Source organism: Eublepharis macularius, chromosome 9 (genome assembly GCF_028583425.1).
Source record: "Eublepharis macularius isolate TG4126 chromosome 9, MPM_Emac_v1.0, whole genome shotgun sequence".
Taxonomy (NCBI): Eukaryota; Metazoa; Chordata; class Lepidosauria; order Squamata; family Eublepharidae; genus Eublepharis; species Eublepharis macularius.
In genome coordinates this window covers 82129025-82150679 of record NC_072798.1, presented here as the reverse complement: position 1 = coordinate 82150679, position 21655 = coordinate 82129025, and the positions used below count along the sequence as shown (strand labels likewise).

The window sequence follows — 21655 nt, the reverse complement described above, 5'->3', positions numbered from 1 at the left end:
TGAATACTAAAAGGCTAAGATACAAAAGGCAAACTGTGTTGCCGATGTCTTGCTTTTATCCCTGTACAAGCGCACTTGCGGGGATAAAAAATAAGTTGTTGGCAAAGGATTTACCCAGCCGTCAGAGCCCAGAGATGGAGTCTGTGCCCCAGGACTCAGCCGGGGTGCAGGGAGAAGTCGTCAGTGGAGTTGTGCCAGTCCCTCGCCAGCAGAACCATGCTGGTCCCTCCTGGGTCTCAGCCTCTGGCCCTAGTGAAAAGAGGAGAGGCGCGGGCCAGAGCAGCCACTTGAGCAGCCAGCATAGCCATGCCGATCCCTCCTGGGACTTAGCCGCTGGCCCTGGCACAAAGAGGAGAGGTGCTGGCTGGAGCAGCCGCCGGAGCTGCCAGTTAAAGAACATGTGCAGTTTTCTGTTTGCTCTCATTATAAAGAACTATAAACTCTTTCAAAAAAATATTGTTCCCTATCCAACAAACGGACATAAATAGAATAGGGTCCTTTCATGATTGCTTTGAAAAATCTTACAGTGATATTAATGTGTACACCAATGCTTATCAATATGGTGTATATGTTTTTCTCATTTTTAAAAATATGTATCCTTGTGGACAGGGCTACATAGGAATGGCTGGAAAGGCCAGAAGCAAAATCGTTACCTGTAGGTTCTGGATGCCAAACAATTGTTATGGGTACAAACCAGTGGGGATGCTATCCACCCTGATGAATGAATTCAGATTATGCTTCAATTCCCGCATCCCAATCAGGTGGCAGTGGGAGTTCCGCATTAGAATCTACTGCAAGGCAATCTCAACTCTTTTCAGAGGATCTTATGTAACAACAGAGGTTGCACTGTGCTGGGTAAATAATACCCAGCATATGCTGAGTGCATTTTGTGTCACTGAGCCCACAGATTATGCAAGCACCAGTAAAATGCTGAAAATTGTCTTGGCATGGTATCTTTTTCAAATGGGATTTGATTCAAAGCAAAGAAGAGAGGTCCCCAAATAATATTTTCCACTTGAGACAACAGTCTTTCATTTGCATCTGTGCAGTATTTATTTTGCACACTGGATAAATAAAGAGAGGCATGATTCTAAGCAAGGATTAAAGACTCCTTGCTCTCATTTTCTCTTTTGCTTTTGAACAGCAGGAGCCTGTAATTAAATTACTTCCTTAAACCTAGGCACTAAGTGGTATCATAACACTGTTATTATCTCACACAGTCATGTACCGTCACATAAAAAGTAGGTACCTACTCAAAGGCTGAACCCAGCAGTATATGGGGGCACTCTGCCTTTCAGTGATTCAGGCTAAGAAAAAATGGCTAAAAGCAACATGAGAATTGTACCGTTATCAAAGATACTTTGCATGCAATCTAATCAAACTGATGCAGCATTTGTTCCATGACTCAAAAGCCAAGTGCTTGTCCATCCGTCTTTCCACGGAATCACCAGCCTTCAGAAAAATATCATGATCTGCCTGCCACTGACCACCTTGGAGGCCTGCACTGTAGTCCATTTCAACAGCCGTTCTCTCCGTGACATCTCCCAAAGTTGGCACAAATCAGCAACTACCACGTACCTCATCTGTGCATCACCCAGCAGGGTTGCTTTAGGTGATGCCAAGTGGGATAACTTAAACATACATAAATGCGGGAGTGGGTGGAACATGTCATCAAGTCGCTACCAATTTATGGTGACTTCATCATGGGGTTTAAAAGGGGTGAGGGGAACCCAGATGGTATGCAATTGCCTTCCTCCGTGGAGCAACTCTAGTCTTCCTTAGGGGTCTCTCATCCAAGTATTAACCACAGCTTAGCATCTGAGCCTGGATGAAACTGGTAGCTTGAGCTACATAGGCTGTTATGTAGGGGTTAAAATGAAACACAAGGCATCTTTCCACCAAGGAACACCCAGTTCAATACAAGTGTGCTGTCAAAAGCAAATGATTCCCTTTACACTTTTCAATAATGAAAAGTTAAGCAAGATTCATGCCCAGTTGCAAGTTAAAGCAACTGGCAAAGGGAGTTTTGACTCTCGAAATCTTATGCCCTGGAAATTTTGTTGGTCTTTAAGGTGCTACTGGGCTTGAATCTTGCTCTACTGCAGTCCACCATGGCTACCCACTGGAAAAGTTAATTAGTCATAAAAAACAGTGAACCACTATAATACCTGATCAATATCCTGTAATAGGTTTCCTTCATCAGATTTGCTTTGTTGACCCTTTTCTGCTGTCTTTGTGAGATTAACAAAGTGCCTGGACATCACATTGAGGTACCATTTGCTAAAATGCCATAACAGTGGGTTCTGAATTGGTCAGGAGGTGAGATATAAACATTTTAAATAAATAAACACAAGCTGCATTTGCACAACAAGGATTCTCCAATTTGCATTCATCACCACTGCAAATGCATTGACAATGGAGTGTCCACACAGGTTTTCTGACGTTCACTTCATCAGCCAGTTTTCTCTATCACACCACCAGTGGACTTTGGAGGACTTTAATTGCCTAGCACAATAGTATTATAGCGCGATAGCAATTACTGAGCCTCTAGCGGCTCAGCAAGGGAAATGGTGGCCACAAGGGGCAGACAGAAGGAAAATGGCGCCAATGTAGGCGAGACCTTTGAAAATGCATCCAGATGGTATGGTAACATGCCTAGACTGTGCTGTTCCTCAAAAGATCTCAGAAAAGCAGGTTGCGAAAGAACATTCTGAGGGATGAGTAGGAATAATTGGAGCACAACTGCAGCATGTATGGATACTCCCCACCCCACCCCCCAAAAGTGCTCCAGTTGAGACCCCAAAGAGAAATAAATCCCTCTTTGTGGGAATGGCCATTGGCAGCACTGTATAAATGATTAAAAACTTGTTTTCCTTCTGAGGGCCAAGCTACACATGATGAATGACACTTGAACGGCAAGTGGATTGAGTGGAGGGCAAGTGAACAGGGGGAAATACACTTGCCATTCAAGTGTCATTCGTCATGTGTAGCTTGGCCCCAAGTCTACAAGTCTCCTTGCACACTGCCCCCTAGGGACACTAGTGGGTTATTCAGTTACAGCCAGTTTGGTGTAGTGGTTAAGAGCGCGGGACTCTAATCTGGAGAGCCGGGTTTGATTCCCCACTCCTCCGCTTGAAGCCAGCTGGGAGACCTTGGGCTAGTCAGAGTTCTCTGGAGCTCTCTCAGCCCCACCCACCTCACAGGGTGTTTTGTTGTGGGGATAATAATGACATACTTTGTAAACCGCTCTGATTGGGCATTAAGTTGTCCTGAAGGGCAGTATATAAATCGGATGTTGTTGTTGTTATTATTATTAATAGTATATCCTCCTTTCTGAAGATGAGGAAATGGCTCAACTGAGCCCATTAAAATAATTTAACAGTATAACTTGATACTGCAGAACCTTTTGACAGTCAGTGTTGATTCAGCTTCCATGATATTCTTCTGTCCTGCTGACATCCAGCTGTTAATGCTTTCCATCTTGTGGACCTCCAGATATTCAGTAAGATCTCAGGAATGATGGTTTATTTCTTCCTAAACTGGATACCTGGAGCTGAAACATCTGTCAGAGGCATCTCTTGGGTTGTGTTATCTATAGAATATGTTGTAGAGCATGCTTGTGAGGCCATTGAGAATACCTGCCTCTAGAAGGTGTGCTTGGTTGCCATTAGGGTTCCTGCTTGCACTCCCTCCAGGGTCTCTGCATTTTCACTTTTAAAAAATCCATACCCTATCTTCCCGTTGAGTGCTTTTAAGAAGCTGCTTTAGGCCACTTGTCAAGTATTTTCTGGGGGTTTAGACTGCTCATCCTATTCTCCTAGGCTTTGATATCCAGGTCAAAATCAAAGAAAGACTGGGATCATGGAGCATAATCTCCATGCCGTCCACAGCTCTGTTGGGCTGAATCCATTTGCTAAGAATGTTGACCACTGCACTAACAAAGGAAAGCAATATCTGGGGAGCAGGTGCTCTTCAGTTGTAACTGCACTTTCTGCTTTGCTGTTTCCGGGAAGGTAATAGGCTGGTAGGAACATGCTGAGATTCTCTTAAAGAGCCCAGGGAAAAAATGGTGCTCATTACTAGAGACTCCACACTCAAGGCTGCCAAATGTACTTTGCTTTATTGATTACTGCCCTGATGTCATACTGAGCAGCTTGCCAACATAATACATTTGGAAAAACTGTCAGTTATCATAGGAAAATGTGTCCCAAAGTGGCAAAGGACTGCCTCAACTTGCTGCTGCAGTTAGCTTCATAACATAAGGAGTTCTGGAGTTGTTCTCATAATGGCACATGTATCATGTTTTTCTGTTTTCTGGTGGAACATTTTGCTCAGTCCAGCCACCTCTCGAGACTGCATTCTGTGAAACCTCGTGCTTCTCAGAGTTTGACACAGTGTCTCAGGGAGCCACGAGCCAGCTAAACATTCTTCCTCTCCAGCCATATTCTTCAGATAAAACAGCGAGTGTGCTGAAGTATTCATTTGTACAATGCATTGGATTAATTCCTCATATTTCTACGCCACCCCTTCTCTAAGGACTTCAGGGTTGCATACAGGGATGAATTTATCCCATTTCCCCCTCACAACAACGTTGTGAGGGAGGTTAGGCTGACAGCATGTGAGAGGCCCAGTGAACTTGACAACCCCGACAGAGATATAAATTCAGTTGTCTCTGATGCAGAAACAAAAGTCTGATCATTACATCGCAACTTGGCTTTCTAAACAAAAGTCACCCAAGATGTTGTACAGTTCACAGTGTGTCAAAGAGTTTGGGTTCTGAGCCAGGAAATCCAGGAAGTCATGAGGGCAAATTAGCCTTCAACACATATATCCCAGCTGCTCTGTGGGGACAACCTCCTGAGTTGTTATAAGGATTACTGATTACATCGAGCACTTGGAGCACTTCAAAAGCACAGTATCAAATCTAAATATTGAAAAAAATAAAAGCTATGCATTCACAAATGTATTGTTTCTGGTATTCCATTTAAAACCATCTTCCGCAGCTAATGAAAAATGACCTGGAAATATGAAATGGTTCCTGTTAAAGGCGAGAGATGGTGGGTCACCTTTTCAAAGAGATGAGGCTGGTATGATAGGGGTGTCAGGGTATGTGGGGTATGTATCTAATCTTCTGCTCGCTTTTCAAGGGTCTGCTGTGTTTCGAAAACTGACAGGATTGGTTTAAAAGGAAATGGCAGCAGATTGACAGAAATGAAAGTTCAGCTCTTACACCAACTGTTGTCTGTCTGCAGCCAAAAGAGAGGGAAACACCACAAACTCTCACAAAACCAGTCATCATGCAGGAGAGGTATAGGGAAAACTGTTGGGAATTTCATGTACATGCCAACCCACAAAGTACACACAGCCGCACCTCCTACAGAAATCTCGTCAGTTATCTCCGTATCCACTCAGATTTCAGAAGCATTTTAGAGCTTACATGAAGGCACATGTGTACTTCAGCTTTACTACCATGTTAAAGATATGACTACCCTGGGTTTCCATTTCTGCTTTGAGCTGGGCGATGGCATCGTTTTGTGATTTATCTCAATTTTAATCTTAATTCTTCTTTTAACTTCTATTCTTTTCTTCTTTCTGGTTTACTAGTTGTGGGCTGTTATCTTAAAGTAGCTTCTTTGGCAGGTTTGAGTGTTTTTGGTGTGACTACCCCAGAACCATGTGTATCACTTGTGTGTTTTTGCACTGCTCCAGCTACAATATTGCATCAATTGAGGTTTTCGCTGTTTTTACAAGGATAAGAAAGTGTTTTACTTAGACAGATGTATTAGGCCGGGCTCACGCAGTCAGAGAAATAAGGATGGAGAATGCTGAAGTGGTGCATGTCCTCAGGCAGCAGGGGAGATGATACTGGAAGATTATATTCTGGAAAGCTGTTGTACATTCAAAACTCCCTGCAAATAGAAAATTAGCCCAGCAAGCAAAGAGTAGGGAGTATTTTTCTATTTTACATGGAGGAGTTTTCTTTTTTTATGCAAAGGACTATTCAAAGCTGGAATCCAGCCATCAGCTGTCCAATCAACCACCTCAGGACCTACCACGTCATTAACTCTTCTTTCTCCTGCATTTGTAAAGCAAGAGTCATTCAGCTAAATACACTTAATCTAATCAATGTATTCTTATATTAAGCACAATGATTATCCTTCGAGTCTGACTTGACACGCCTGAAAAAGGAAGTGGACTTCATTACGGCTTATCAAAAACTGAACAGGGAGGTGAAGAGGAAATAAACAAACCCTCTGAGGAGCAATCTGGTTCTAGAAAGGTGAAACTGACTGAGCTTTCCAATCTGTCTTTAAAAACTCAGCTTCCCAGCTAACGTTGCATCTCCCTTCCCTTGATCATCCTCGTGTAATTCGTCTCATGTAGAGACGCTCTTAGTCTCACGTACCTCACAGCGTGGTCATTGTGAGGATAAAATGGAGGAAGAGAGAATGAAACTATAAACTCTTTAGGGTTTCCACTTGGGAGAAAGGGTGTGTGTGTGTAAACATATCCAAAGAAATAACATGTGGTCCCTCCTTTTCCCCTCATATTCCCAGTCACGTTTGATTAAATACGACTTAAGACCTATAGGCCAGAGGAGTAAAGTAAGAAAGAAAGAATATGTGGTCCCTTCCAATTACTCTAAAGTTTCGTACATGAGACCAAAAGCTGGAAACAAATGTTTTAATTAATAAATAATATATGCATCGTTGTAGGATATACTTTTAAGGTTAAAATATCTTAATTATAATAAATATCGAGAGAGGCAGTTTCTATCTATCTTATGGTCAATAAACTGCTAGTTTCAATTGTTACAGATATACATAAAATACTAATAAAAGATGCATCAAAAGTGAAGAAAAACTTCAGATTTTGTTTCATTTTTCCTCTCATGAAACTGACTTTAGAGAAATGTGTAAAACAAACAGGCCTTTCACAAGCAGACATTGCATCCATCCTCAGTGTATAATTTTCGCACCCTGATCCTAAGCATGGATATTTGTAAGCAGGAGTGGGGGTTAATTTACGAGTAATTTGTGTTAAGGATGAGTTGCAAAATCAATGGTTTGGAAATCATGGCAAGTTATGAAGTCCCCTTCCATAAAGATCATACTCGTTGTATAGGATGTACCCTTTAAGGACTGGTGGGAGAGGAAGTTTCTTCATCGATAGTGGCTTCTGTAGCCTCTCTAATCCCATACATTTACGTATTTTCAGGCGGCACAGGTGCTTTAGTGGGCGGGGGTGCTCTAAAAGAAAAATCAAGAAAAAAAAGCGGCATGCATTTCTATTAATTTAATGACTTGTGTTCATGGTAAAATTCACCCCACTATGTGACCCAACAGCACTGCCAACAAGATTACAACATGGTAATGTAACAGGCAACCACTATGCCCTAGACACTGCTAATACAAAATCCCCAGACCAGACTTGTGAAGAGGATATACCCTTTGCCATGACCTCTTCTTTTCAAGAGTACCTCATTTCCTGTGCAGCTGTATGGTATTTGACTTAGTACAACTGTTTTAATATCTCACATGTTCACTTACAGTGTTATATAAATACAAAGACCTGGTGAAGATTGAAATAACCATTGAAATAACCATAACCAGTAGTAACCATTTCCCTTCACTTGCTGTGCTTTGGTTTCTATGGTACAGTATTTTCATCTTGGCCCATAAAGACCTCAGCCATCCAACATCTTGAGCTCCACTTGGTCATTATATCCAGGGCTCATTTTGAGGGGGAACACGCAGGAATGCAGTTCCAGCAGTTCCCCAAAGAGGTCACATGTCAGGTGGCCCCGCCCACCTTACTCTCGGCCATTTTGGGCCCGTTTCGGCCTGGATTGGGGCCGAAACAGCTCGGATTGGGCCTGTGACAGGTGGTGGATCACTCTCCCACTCATCAGTGGCCTGATCCTGACCATTTTGGGCCCCTTTTCAGCCCTGAATGGCCACGATTGGGTCCAAAACAGCCAAAATAGGTGTGTGGCAAATGCAAATAAGTTTTACTAATGACACACTTGCAGTGATGGCAAGAGGTGTGGCATATGCTAATGAGTTATACTAATGAGTTATGCTAATAAGATGCTAATGAGTTCCTCCAGCTCTTTTTCTACAAAATGACCCCTGATTATATCCCTCTACTTAGGATCCATTTTTCATTTGCTGATTAGAGTCATATTTGGTATACCTTGTTCTCTTGATCCTAGACATTATTTCAATGGGATGGACTGCCATTGCTTAAGATGACTGTGTAGGTATTCCATCAGAAATAAATAGAGTTATTGGCAGAGAATAATATTCAATATAATATGATTAACTGAGTCTAGGTCTAGATTAAGAAATGCTGATACCCTAAACTATGTCAAATTTAAGTGGCTCCATAGCATTATATTTAAAAAGATTAGTTTTTAAAAATTGTATTTAGAAGATGGTCATAATCTGAGGCCCTAACAGTTGCTTTACAGTTATGCACAGTAGTTTGTGCATAAATCCAGCTTTGTTTGAGACATACAAATTATGGACCTAATATAAATATGATTTATATTTACCTAATATTTGCTGGATTGCTCTCCATTCTTTTTGTGTCTCCAGGACAAATTTAAGTTTTGTGCACAAAGGAACATAATCCATGTAATCTATCAAAATACGAACAATCGGTCCTACTAAATGTTTCATCCAAGGAACAGTAATAAAGTCGCAGAACTGAAAGGAAAAACATCCAATGTTAGTTTAAATCCTCCGAGAAATAACCTCCAAATAAGTTTTTGCAGAATTGACATACTGCCAGCCGTTCCGAATAACTGCAATAATGACTTTGCTTTAACATAATTTAAGATAATTTAAAACTAATGCCTTGAGTTCTGTACAGAAATTAGGCTGCTAAACTTTGTGCTGAACAGAAGAAAAACAATTTCTCAGAAAAGGGGGTGGGGGTTTGCAGGAGATAGGGACAAGTGGGAAAGATCTATAGCAAAGCTCTATAAACCCATAATTTAGTATCTAGTATAAATTTGGTCTTGCCCTAGGGGCAACACAATCCACAAAGCATTCTGCTTTAACTGCACCAGCCTGCTCAGCATTGCTGTAGGCAAATACAGTTTATAGGATCTTCGTTTATTTGATTTAAAATGCAGCACTCTATGCTGCCTTTTAGGCCGAATAACAGAATGAGCCTATAAACTATATTAGGTTACCGCAGTGCCAAGCAGGCTGGTGCAGCTAAAGTGGTTTGCTTGGCAAGGAGGGCAGAACTGAATTGGCCTAGCCCCTGCTAAGGAAATTATTTCTGAGTCTATGAATCTGTGCTCAGAGGTAATGACAATACTTCACTCTCTCTAGCTACCAAGTGGCAAAAGGGGATGTGATATAGCGGGACGGTCTTGATGATCCCATTCTACTCCCAGTGGTGGGGCATAATCATTCTTCAGTGCTTTTTGCACTGTTTCAGGGATAGCTTCTTGCCTATATAGCACTTAGAATACTGTTGCTGCCGTTTCAGCAATGGTTCTGCCCAATGCTTTAGCCACTGGGACAATGCATCTGTTGTGCTGGTGGAGTATTCTCTGCTTGTAAGACTCGCAAGACCTAGCTATTAGTTACTCTGAAGTGAACGGTACTAAATCAGGGACATCAGTTCTTCCGAACGGAATGGTACTAAAGTGACTAGCCTTGAATATGCATGGTACGGAGTAACACACTTGTAAACCTTTGGACTATTTAGCCAATGTTAGTTATATCTTCTCAGTATTTATTCAGCTGAGGCAAGAATATGAACTTTGTGTCATTTTTCTTCTTCTTACCTTTAGCTAGCACTTTCAACCTTGTTCTGCACTTGGTCTTTGCATCATGGCTAATAAGAGGGAAGAACGAATACTCATATGGTCCTTGGTTGTTTGTAATCTTATATCTGACGTGTATACTTGACTATATTGATTAAGAATAGTAAAGAAATGGGGAAGGTGCTTACTGGAGTATCTTTAATTATGCAAGATGTCCATCCTGGTAATACTTCCTCGTCTGCAGCTGCCCACACAAAAGTGTTTCCGAAGATGTCCCCGTGCATACAGTCAAAACACATACCCACATCGTATCCATGATTCAGCAGCAGCCTGAGCATGACCTCATCGTTCAAGGCATACTGAACGGCGCTGGGGAAGTGGGTGTCGTTTACCAGGTTAAAATAGCAGTTGACATTGGCTCCATAGGAAAGCAGTAACCTTACTATTTCGTGGTTGCCAGCTCGCACTGCTACAAGAAGGCAGTTCAGGGGATCTTTGTTTGGGTCTGCCCCAGCTCGGAGTAGTACTTCAGCTGACAGAATGTCATTGTTGGAAACGGCAAAATAAAGAGCCGTTTTCCTTTCATCGTCATAACTTTCTGAAATGTTTTTAGCCAAGACAGCGTTGACGTCAAAATCATTTTCGATTAGGAGTTCGAGGCATTGTGGATTCTGGCCTTCTGCTGCTGAGTGAATGGGACTTTGCCCACTTTTCTGGATTGCAGTTGTGGACGTAACTGGAATTAGGAATTTCAAGGCCCTAAAAGAAAGAAAGAAAAAAAATGAATGTAGATGGTTGAGGAGACACAATAGACTGCCACACTTTGTCTGGCATCACAATAGCTATCATTGCAATAGCTTTAGTGAAGAGAGTTTTGATTCTTAAAAGTTTATACCCTGAAAATCTTGTTGGTCTTTAAGGTGTCACTGCCACTGGACTTCAATTCTGCAATAGCTTGTTGCAGTACTGGGCCCAGAAAATCAGAACCAAACAACTAACTATATTATACTTGTCTCCCCTTCCCCCCAGCCATACACCTAATTGAATTTCAGATGAGAAGGACACGATTTCTAATGGGGAAAGGGTTAAATCCCAGTTCCTTAGGTGCCACAGCCCCAAGGAATCCCCCATTTCCTTCTGAGATGCTTTTTAGCATTAAAGAAAATATGTATATTGGGCCCACTGAGAGTCCCATTCTTTCAACATTTACAGACTTGCTTGAGAATGGCAACTTGGCCATCTCGTCATTCCACTGTAGACTTCTGTGTCCTCCAAAATTGTGCTCTTGAAGGTTTGTGAGCTCCCCCAAGAATAGCATGGGGGGCAAAGCAAGAGTCTACAACATAAGGGAATAATCAACAAAAAATCACCCTTCCCTCCTCCACAAATAGAAATGCTTTTTTTTTTATAGAAATGCTATTGTGTTGCAAGCACTGATGGGGAGTTGATGGAATGACATCTTATGAACTGAAAGGTCAACCGTAAGCTTTTCAGGCCATTTTTAATACTATTATTCTGTACTGTGCTATGTCTGTTGATGGTGCTGTACAGGAATGAAATGTATCAGCTTAATCCTTAAGTCAACCGTGGGTTAGTCACACAAATACAGAAAGACAATAGAAGTGCACTCACAGATAGTGCCCTTCGTATGCTGCTCGGTGTATAGGGAGGTGCCCCGCCTTACTGGGCAGGTTCCCACTTCCGCCGTACTCCAGCAACAAAGCAATGCAGTCTGGATTTCCACCGCCTGCCGCTTCAAAGAGTATTGAGGAGCCGTCATCAGCTGTAGCATAAACATCACCACCTAGTGGAAGAAGGGCTCCATTAGCAGAACAAGAGAAGTACGGCCACAGAAAAACAAAATCAGTCTGTTTTTTTTAAATTATGATCCTATGAATAGAATAAAAATGACATGAATTTTAAAGTTCTTGCACTTGAAGCGATAGTTCCTTATCCAGGTTGAGTGCAAACAAATTTTTGTAGAATTTGTCCCCCTACTCGTTTCCACAGCTGACTTATTTATATTTGCTTCTAAGACACTCCTAGAATGGAATGACAGAACTTCTGCCAGTGTTAGGCTAAAAACTTGGGAGCTTTTGTTCTGTCCTACTTGGATACAAATATTTTCATCAGTTTTCTTCTGGCTTGTACAAAAATCACAGGTATGTAAGGGAACGCCAGAGGGATGCAGAAGATGTAGCACGCAGTTGGCTGTTCGTAAGGGAGAGGTCCTCGTTCTGTGTTTCAGGGGGATGTGAAAATAACCGGGCCCTCTCTTTTCCTCACCAATATTTAGCATCTTGATAAGGCAGTCAGCATACACATCACGATAGGGTGCCCAATTTGATTTCTCTTAATAGATTTGGGAAGGGGACGTGGTCAAGCAAGTCTGAAGTGCAAATCCTGTTAACACACCTTTATGAATCAGATGTTCCAGCACATCACAGTGGCCGTATTCAGCAGCCACACCTAATGGAGTTACTCCATATCCATCTCTCAGGTGGACGTTTCCGCCGTTCTTCAAAAGAAGAGCAATAATATCGTTGCGACCCTGTTTTGCAGCTTCATGCATTGCAGACCAGCGTTTGACGCATGGCTGATTGACGGTGCAGTTGTATTCGATCAGAGTGGAGGCTATTTTGTAGGAGCCTTGTCTTATTGCTGGAAAATGAAATGGGGGGGAAACCATTTTAGATGCTTTCTTTAAAATAACAAATAGTGGCCGTTTTCATAAGTCTTACCAACCGTGCAAAACGTCTGGAACAGTGGTGTCTTCCTGGCATGATTTCCCATCATGACTCGTTTGTGGCGCAATTCACACCACAAACTGGAGTCATGACGGGAAATCACGCCAGGAAGATGCTGTCGTTCTGGGAGTTTTGCTCGATTTTGCGCAGCCAGTTAGACGTATGAAAACAGCCTGTGTTTATAGTAAAATCTCACACTCTTGTTTTAATTGGGTAAGGACATATTTACAGTGCAATCCTAAACAGAATTACACCCTTCTAAGTCCATAAATTCAATGAAGAGTATAGAAGAGTATAACTCTACTTAGGACTAAACTGTAAGAAGCTGAACTTCATACATACTTTTGGTAAAAATCAGATTTCTGGAAAAATTTCAGGTTCGTGTTGGTAATAAAAATACAGTTGGGAGGGAGGGGATAGACCCAAGAACATTTTCTTTAACTTATTAGAATAGTGCAGTTCTTAAAGAAAAGTTACGAATAGCAGAAGAGGATTCTTGACTTTTGAGAATAGATATTGAAGATGATCTTAGCACTAACGGCCAAAATAACTGTGAGCAGAACCACAAGTGACGAAAGGCACAGATTGGACACTTGTCTGCTTCCCTCAAGTTTTGATGGGAAATGTAGGCAGCTTGGCGGAATTTTGGACAAGTGACAGTTGAAAAGTCCATTGGACAGCAGTCGGAGAGCGAAGCTGCAAGACCAGGATGCCTACATTTCCCATCAAAACTTGAGGGAAGCTGACAAATGTCCAACCTGTGCCTTTTGTCACTTGTGGTTCTGCTCAATGTTTGTTCGAGACAAGAATGGAAAAAAGGAAACAATTTTAAAGAAGAAATGTTAGCAATAAATTATTGTAATATACTTTCAAGACTAAGAATAATAATTTCTTCACATTATTTTAAAAAATAAAACAATGGGGTATGCAACAAAGCACAGAGGCCATGAATGCAAATCCAAAGTGCTCTGTATTAAGTAAGCATTTCTACGAGATTGTTCATCGATTTCTATAATGGCACAAATAACATTTACAGGCAAATCTAAGTCCACTGAAGCCAAAACTTAGAAGGATGTAACTCTGCTTAGGGTGATTCAATTAGTCAGTTGCCATGTAATTAACAAGATGAGTGAACTAATTTTCAGTCTCCTGGCACAACTTGGTACGAACTGGTAGCAAGTGAAAACGCCAAAAGTCACGTGAGGAAGCAATTACCTATGAGAAGAGGTGTTTCTCCTTTCCTGTTGGTTGTGTTGGGCCAGACCCCCTTTTCCAGTAGTGTTCTGACATTTTCCACAAGACCACACTTGGCTGCCAAAGTTAACGGAGTTTCTCCATCACCTGTTTTATATTCCCACATCGCTTTATAAGAAGCTAGATTTTTTAAAAAGTAAAAATGTGACCGATGAGCTTTGTCAAAAGTGAGGGTATCGATTACGTTCAATAGACTGATTCATACCATGATGTCTGTCTGTCTGATTCCAGAGACACAGATGACCTATTGACAGTTAAAATTAATACTTCCTGTTTTGACACCTTGATGTATTAAAGTCTGCTGCTTGTTGCCCTCTGCTGTTAATTTCGAATAGGCCGGGATAGAGGCGATCCTGTGTTTGTTCCCTTTCCACTTGAGCACCACCTCGCCACTGTGTCCTTAAAGTTCCAAAATTATTGGCCTTTTCTGCTTTGTCTATGTGCCGTTCCACATCTTCCAGCCATAGGTTTGCTCCCCCTTCCCCTTGGACATCTCCTTTCAGCCCATCATCGACCTTCTGGCTTTGGACTAGATTCAGACCAAGTTTCTTGCTTCACAGATTGAGTCATATAATCCTTGGGTCGTATCTTTGTAATATCTTCTACACTCACTTAGCAAAAATTACCATAATGTACTGAATACTATGAAGCCATTATTATGACTGGAGGGGGGAAGCTTCTCTCTCCCTCCTATTCATTAGCTCCTTCGGTAGGCCTCCACCTCCCAACAAAAGGCTTAACCCCTCTCCAGCTGTTTGGGAGCCTATGTGCATGTACAAAGTTCTACCAAACGGCTGAGCAGGAGGCCCCAGAGTGAGGTCACCATCAACACAGCTTGACTTAACCAAAGAAAGATCAATACAGAGAGCATAATAAGGTATAAGTGCAGTGCACTAGCCATAGCAGCTAATAAAAGGAAGAAAAGGGAAAAGTCTACAATCGCTAACTCTCCCTTGAATGACAAAATCTACCTGGACACCCCTCCAGGTTGGGTGAACATCTCTTGGAGAGGTAGGGGATAGAGGCAAGTCCCCCCTCTAGCTCCCTCCCTTCTCCACTGATGAATCACACATACAAAAGGCAGCAGCCCTTTGAAACCCTCTCATCTCCTAAGAGTGTATGTGAGAATTTCCCTCCATCTTAAGGAGTTAAAACCAGTCCTCTATAGGCCAAGCTAGAAGTGACGAATTACACTTGAATGGCAAGTGAACAGACTCACATGTATGTTTGGCTATGCTGCCCTTATGCACATAGGCGCATGTCCGCCACAGAGCTTGTTTTATGGTGGCACCCCAAAGGCTAGAACAACATACATTTATCCGTCCTAGGAGGATATCAGCTAAAACAAACATCCAAAGTTTGAGCAAATGGTGCCCTCTCCCTCCTGAGGTCTGCTTTCCCAGGGCTTGATTAGAAAGATGAATTACCAGCCAGCTGGATATCTGAAGGCCTGTTTGGTAATCCTGTCATCAGCCATACTTACGTACACACAGCAGTTAAGAATTCAGATCAGTAATACAGCTAATACCTCTAAGAAACAATGCAAGCATTAACTCCATCATGCTTTATTTCCCCATGTTTTCCATCTTAAGAGTAAATTTGGTGTAATGGTTAAGAGCAGCAGGACTCTAATCTGGAGAGCCAGGTTTGATTCTCCCACTCCTCCGCTTGAAGCCAGCTGGGTGACCTTGGGTCAGTGACAGCTTTTTCAGAGTTCTCTCAGCCCCACAGGGTGATTGTTATGGGGATAATAATAACACACTTTGTAAACCGCTCTGAGTGGGCATTAAGTTGTCCTGAAGGGTGGTATATAAATCAAATGTTGTTGTTGATGATGATGATGTTGTTGTTGTTATTACTACTACTTGTTATTCTGTGTGTCAGCTTACCATCCAATACAACTTCAAGTATTTGCTGGATTGGCTGAGCTGCAGCTTCATGTAAAGGAAACCATCCTCTCTCATCAGCCTCATCCAAGGCGTATTTGCATTTCACTAAGTTTTGAAGGTTAAATACTTGACCTAAAGAAAAAAAAATCAGGGTGAAATGAAATCGATGACCAATGCTCACCCAGAAGAAGCAACTGTTTTCTTTCAGTATTTGTACCTTCTCTTATGGCGGTTACAAGGTGCCTGTTTTGCTCGCTGACCTTTACAAACCTATCGAACAGACAAACAGGAGAGGTGAGGTATAAATAACATCTCAAACTTCAGGACCAATTACTATTATCTCGTAACAATACATTTTGTTTTCACAACCTGAGCCTGAAGCGTTTCATCAGTGGTAGAAGTGAGCTTCTGTGCAATCCTCAGTCAATTGAAATGAAGGCGGCTATGCATTTAAATAAAGAACAGCTTCAGAGGACTCTGTCACTTACCTTTCTGAACAACTAAGGAAGATATGGGGTTAGTTACTCAGGGACAGTAACCAATATTAATGTCTGTGGCACTGAGCATTCAAAACTGAGCTTGAAGACCGCCACAAATACCTTGTATCATTACTGGTGGAAGAAGATTGCTGACTCCTTTCATTTTCCAGAGATTCCTGAAGGCTAAACTGAACTGCATAACTGGTCAGGTGGTCTTCATCAGAGTCCTCGTTCCCTTCCATTTTACTTCATAAGAACTGATGAGCTGCTCTGAAGACACAAAAATGGATTAACAGCAGGGCTTTTTTTCAGCTGGAACATAGTGGAACAGAGTTATGGCACCTTTTGAAAATGGTCACATGGCTGGTGGCCCCGCCCCCTGATCTCCAGGCAGAGGGGAGTTTAGATTGCAATCTAAACTCCCCTCTGTCTGGAGATCAGGGGCGGGGCCACCAGCCATGTGACCATTTTCGCCGAGGGCAATTTGAACTTTAAAAAACTCCCTTCTTGTTCCAGCTGACCCAACGTGTGGTCCTGAGTTCCACCACCTCTTTTCCTAGAAAAAAAGCCTTGATTAACAGTCATATTGGTGCTCAACTGCTGTTCTAATGTGTCAGAGGCTGTTTAGAAATCAGGGGTATTAATTTTCAAAGAGGAGGTTATCAGAAAACACCATGTCATCCCTGAGAACAACAACAGAGTTATACCGAAGGATAGATGGGTCATATGCTGAACTGTTTCCAGGGGTCTCGCCTTTCCCCTCTCCTGTAAATTAGATTTTCCCTCTGACCACTACGTGAAGGAAGAGAATCCTAGGCTACTAGTGTGAATGTCTTTAGGCAACCAACACAGGCCGATACTTGCTCACTATTAAGGTATAAAAGTTCTCTATTTAGCATTCGGACTCCAGCTTTATACATAATTATCTGTCACAATTGAAATATGAGTCCATAGCTTTCTCATTACTGAATGATGGGAACTTCACACATGTGAGGAACTTTTTCTCAACACCACCACTGCATCCCATTCCTTTATAGGGAAACAGACACATGACTCTGCTTTGACCACCAGCTCCTGGTCACAATACCTTTATAAATAAATATAGCTCTTGAACACTCATAAATCTTTTTATTTTTGGCACTGCAGAATAAGGCTCTGTGTCAATCATAATACATGGGAGCCAGCTTCTTTATCCTGCCTCCTTTCTGCAGGAGAGGGAAGTTTTAACATAACTGGTTTAAAAAAGATTTCACACACCGGTTTATTATTTACTGAAATGGTCAGAAGAATATCGGAACCTGTGTACATCATACCTTTCAAGTCATAAGCTTAACTAAGAAGGGGATAATAACTTTTTTGTTCAGCAGCAGAAATCTAAAGCCCTGTGCAAAAAAACCCAAAAAAGATGAAGAAAAGCCCATGGTTTTGGCAAAGGTTGTTTTTGACTCATCTGCCAATTGCAATATTTGTATTTTAGGTATTTTAGAATAACAAATGTTCCATTGAGATGTGGATGTTTTCTAGCGTTGCCAGACTCCGCGTGTAGTGGCTGGAGATCTCCCAGAATTACAACTGGTCTCCAGGCCACAGAGATCAGTTCACCTGGAGAAAATGGCTACTTTAGGGGGTGGACTCTATGGAATTATGCCATGCCAAGGTCCTTTCCCTCCCCAAACCCCACTTTCTCCAGGTTTCACACACCCACACCCCAGATCTCCAGGAATTTCTCAACTTGGAGCTGGCAGGCCAAGACAAATGAACATTTAAAGTATGGATCCTCAATTATTTACAGGCTTTCCTGGTTCACTTCTGTTTCATCTTTGGTTGGTATCCAGCACTCCATCTTGAACTTTATACATTCTTGAATTGGCAATATAAAATTTATGGGCAAAGGTAATAACTCCAACTTAAATGCATTGCCCTGACTTTATTTCATGCTGTTCTAGGGTAGAATTCTAATAAATTCGGTCCGTGCTGTCTTAAATTTCACCTCAGCATTTATTGTGTGCTAGGTTGTATATGTGGTGCTTGAACATAACTTCCACAGACCTCCATGACATTTACTTCTAAGTAACGACCTAATCCTTTCTGCTGAAGCAGCAGACATGGTGATAGCAAAGCCTTGCCTCAGAAACAAGGCTAAAGCAAGAGAAGTGTTCTTCAAACTGTGCTCCAAGCAATGCTGGGATATCTCAGAAGCTTATGAAGGGTTCCTACAATGACAAAATAAGGAATCACGGCCAAGCTTCCTCTGGCACAAAACCATTCTAGAGTGTTCTTGTCAGTGAGGCCTGATAGGTCTGACAAATGTCCTGGGAGCAGTGAGTGGCTACACCGCTATTCTTATATTTTTAGTATAATATGTTCTCAACTTCGCAAATACTCTAAAAGTGCAGGGTTTCCTGACAAACATACAGGAGTTAATTGGCAGACAAGATGACTATTAAGGTGGCCATCCTCCAGGTGGGGCCTGAGTCCTCCAGAATTACAACAGCTCTCCAAACTAGAGATCAGTTTCCCTGGAAAAAATGGCATTGCAATCTGGCTAAGCTCCCTCCCTTCTCCAGACTCTGCTCTTCCCCAGCGCTGCCCTCAAATGTCCAAGAATTTCCCAATCCAGAGCTGGCGACTCTAAACGTTTGAAATCTAGTGCAATAGAGTTGTTGTTGTCCACAGTATGTACATTATTCAAGAAAATGGAATTTTCCAGTTCTTCCACATGAGTTCCGAAATATAAGGCTAAACATCCCTCTGGATAGCAAAATACATTTTGCTTTTGCCAGGCAAGTAAGAGGACATCAAGATTATTTCCCCTTGCTTGCAGCCATTTTTGTTTCCAGATGTATATTTTTAAGGTGAATAGACTGCTTTTTGCAGTGGGTTCTGCCCCTAGAACTACCAAATACGAGTTGCTAGCCTCTAGGTGGTGGCTGGAGATCTCCTGGAATTACAATTGATCTCCAGATGACAGAGATCAATTCCCCCGGAGAAAATGACCGCTTTGGAGGGTGGACTTTATGGCATTATACCATTCTGAAGCCCCTCCCCTCCTCAAACCCCACCCTCTCCAAGCTCCACCCCCCAAATCTCCAGGAATTTCTCAACTTGGACCTGGCAAACCTACTACCAAAACCTGATGATCTCCTCCCCCTGGCTACTGAAAACTGACTTTTTACAAGAAGATTCACTTGGAGTCTTTGACCCAGGACTAGACATGGGCATGAACCAAACAAATTTAACGAACCAGTGGTTCATGGTTCGGTGCCGACAACGATCCCGAGGTCGCAAATCACAACAAACGTTTTCTGTTGCCGAACCGGTTCGCAGGGTGTGGAATGGCCCCCGTGGAACTTAGAGAGCCCATATTCCCGGGGAGTGTTTTGCAAGCTCTCCTACAGCCATCACCCAAGTTTGGACAAGATTGCAAAAGGGATCTTGGAATCATACCCTCTCCAATCCAAGGCCCCCAGGAAACTCCCACAAAAATCCAAGCTCAATTATACTCTCAGTCTCTCTCCCCAAAGGCTAGCAAGTGGCAAGCAAGAGCTCTGTCCCACTCCACTGCTCGCTGAAAGTGAAACCCAGCCTGGGAGCACACGGCTATTTATAAGCACAGGTCCCATTGAGTAATGCAGGAGGTCTGTGTTTGGCCGTCAGAGCTGCCTATCAGCGTTTGCAGGGATGAGATTGGAGTGCCCATGGCTACAGAACACCTCCTTCCCCCTCCCTCCCCTGGGTGCTGGCGCCTGACTGTCTGGCTTCCTGAACTGCGGCCGAACGCACCGAACCAGGCCTCTCCCAAACGCTGGTTCGTTGGCCGTGGACAATCACGAACCACCGGATCGCAATCACGCAATCGCCAATTTTGTGGGTTTTTGAAGTTCGTAATGTGGTTCGTGCCCATCTCTACCCAGGACTCACCCAAATATTAATATTTTTGTTTTCAAGTCAGCAGTCTGACTTTCAGATGGCCTTTCAAATAGGCCTTTAGGCTAAAGCACAAGGCACTCTTTCCCCACCTTTGCTCCTTCCCTCTAGGCAGGAGGTGGGATCTTGGTGCATTAGAGCAAAAGGATATGGTACCCTCCCTTCCAATTCTTTGCTTTACTGCCATTGCAAAAAAGAAGAACATTGGACAAGAAGAGAATTATATTTCAGGATTGTTGCATTAAAGTCTATAGATCACAAAGTGAGTGGATAAACACATGCTTAAATATCTCCTCTTATAACCAAGACAATTTAAAAGCTTGTATACCCGACTAGATCACTGCCTGTTGCTTTTTCAAAAAGACAACACACAAGCTTAAAACAAAAATCTTCAGAAGTACAGATCTACTTTCGCAGACAGTGTAATGTATGTTAGAAAGAATATATATACCGGAAATTATGTCCCGGTTGTACTATGGAAATTGTTTTGTGTATTGTTATCTGTTATGTTCTCCTGCAGTTGATATTGTTATGACTCGTTGTTAATAATAAAAATCTTTAAAAAAAAGAAGTACAGATCTGCTGCAAACATTTTAAATAGTAATAGAAAAGGACACATAGGGATCAAGCCTAAACAGATTTACTCAGAAGTAAGTCCCATGTTATTCAAAGGAACTTACTCCCAGAAAAATGTCCTTAGGATAGCAGCCATAAAGCGCAATCCTGTGCATAGTTAATCAGTGGGATTTATTCCCATGTAGGTATGCATAGGATTTCTGCTTTCATCCCCTAGAATTCTATTAATATTATGAATTGTAAACGAAGTAGATAGATTTGTAATATTATATGGACGAAATGGGTTAATGTAATTTGAGGCTTTATAAGCAAACTAAACACACTTAGTTTTTTGATAACCAAAATGGTCCAAAAACACTCAAACTAAGATTATTCATAGGATTATTCATAATAACATCACTATCATAACAGTAGTCTATTCATTCCTAATATATTATTCTTTTTTTAAACAATCGCACCATTAGATTAATTGGCAATCTGCACAATAAGGGAAGAGTCTCACCTTTTCAAAATCTTGTCATTGTTTCATTGGATCCTGAATTTCAAACATGCAAACACAGGCCTGTGAAACGCTAGGTCATGTGGTATTTCTAAAATTAAGTGTGCAGTTGGTAGTTAAATTAAGGTCTGACCTTATACAACTGTAACACAAGCAGACTCCAGCCTACAGGAAAATATGACACATGATTGCTCTAAAAGCCTGATCCAAAGTAATCTAAGGTCTGACTGGTATAAGATTATCTACACCTTGATTGGCTCAGCCAGCCCACTTTAAGATAATTAATTAGCTGTCATTTTATTTTGCAGTTCCAAACAGGTCTATACTAAAATTCCCATTAGCTATACTTACAGTTGACAGCCAACAGCTCCAGGCAGCAGTAGAAAGATAAATGGCAGTGAGCTGATGACATGACATCACTTCCAGGAAAACCCGAAAGTGACACGTCTCTGGGAATTGGCCGATATTCAATGGTAAAAACATTGAGGTTTCAGTGA

At 42.0% G+C, this 21655-nt stretch overlaps 1 protein-coding gene across 4 annotated transcripts; it reads right to left on the bottom strand.

The window, feature by feature from the left end:
• Window positions 1-6669: 6669 nt before the first annotated feature.
• On the bottom strand, window positions 6670-21655 carry ASB15 (ankyrin repeat and SOCS box containing 15). 4 transcript variants are annotated; one of them, XM_054988635.1, is made up of 10 exons: window positions 21510-21655; window positions 16277-16426; window positions 15895-15947; window positions 15678-15809; window positions 13750-13908; window positions 12203-12448; window positions 11420-11591; window positions 9976-10546; window positions 8558-8711; window positions 6670-7250 (listed from the first exon to the last, which is right to left on the bottom strand). In XM_054988635.1, the coding sequence occupies exons 2-10, from the start codon at window positions 16396-16398 to the stop codon at window positions 7075-7077; spliced, it is 1785 nt and encodes a 594-aa protein (XP_054844610.1). In that variant the 5' UTR covers window positions 16399-16426; window positions 21510-21655; the 3' UTR covers window positions 6670-7074. The 4 variants fall into 4 exon arrangements, with proteins under 4 accessions (XP_054844610.1, XP_054844609.1, XP_054844611.1 ...); XM_054988634.1 differs by lacking the exon at window positions 21510-21655 and adding an exon at window positions 21162-21491; XM_054988636.1 differs by lacking the exon at window positions 21510-21655 and adding an exon at window positions 21162-21491 and having other exon boundaries at window positions 16277-16421.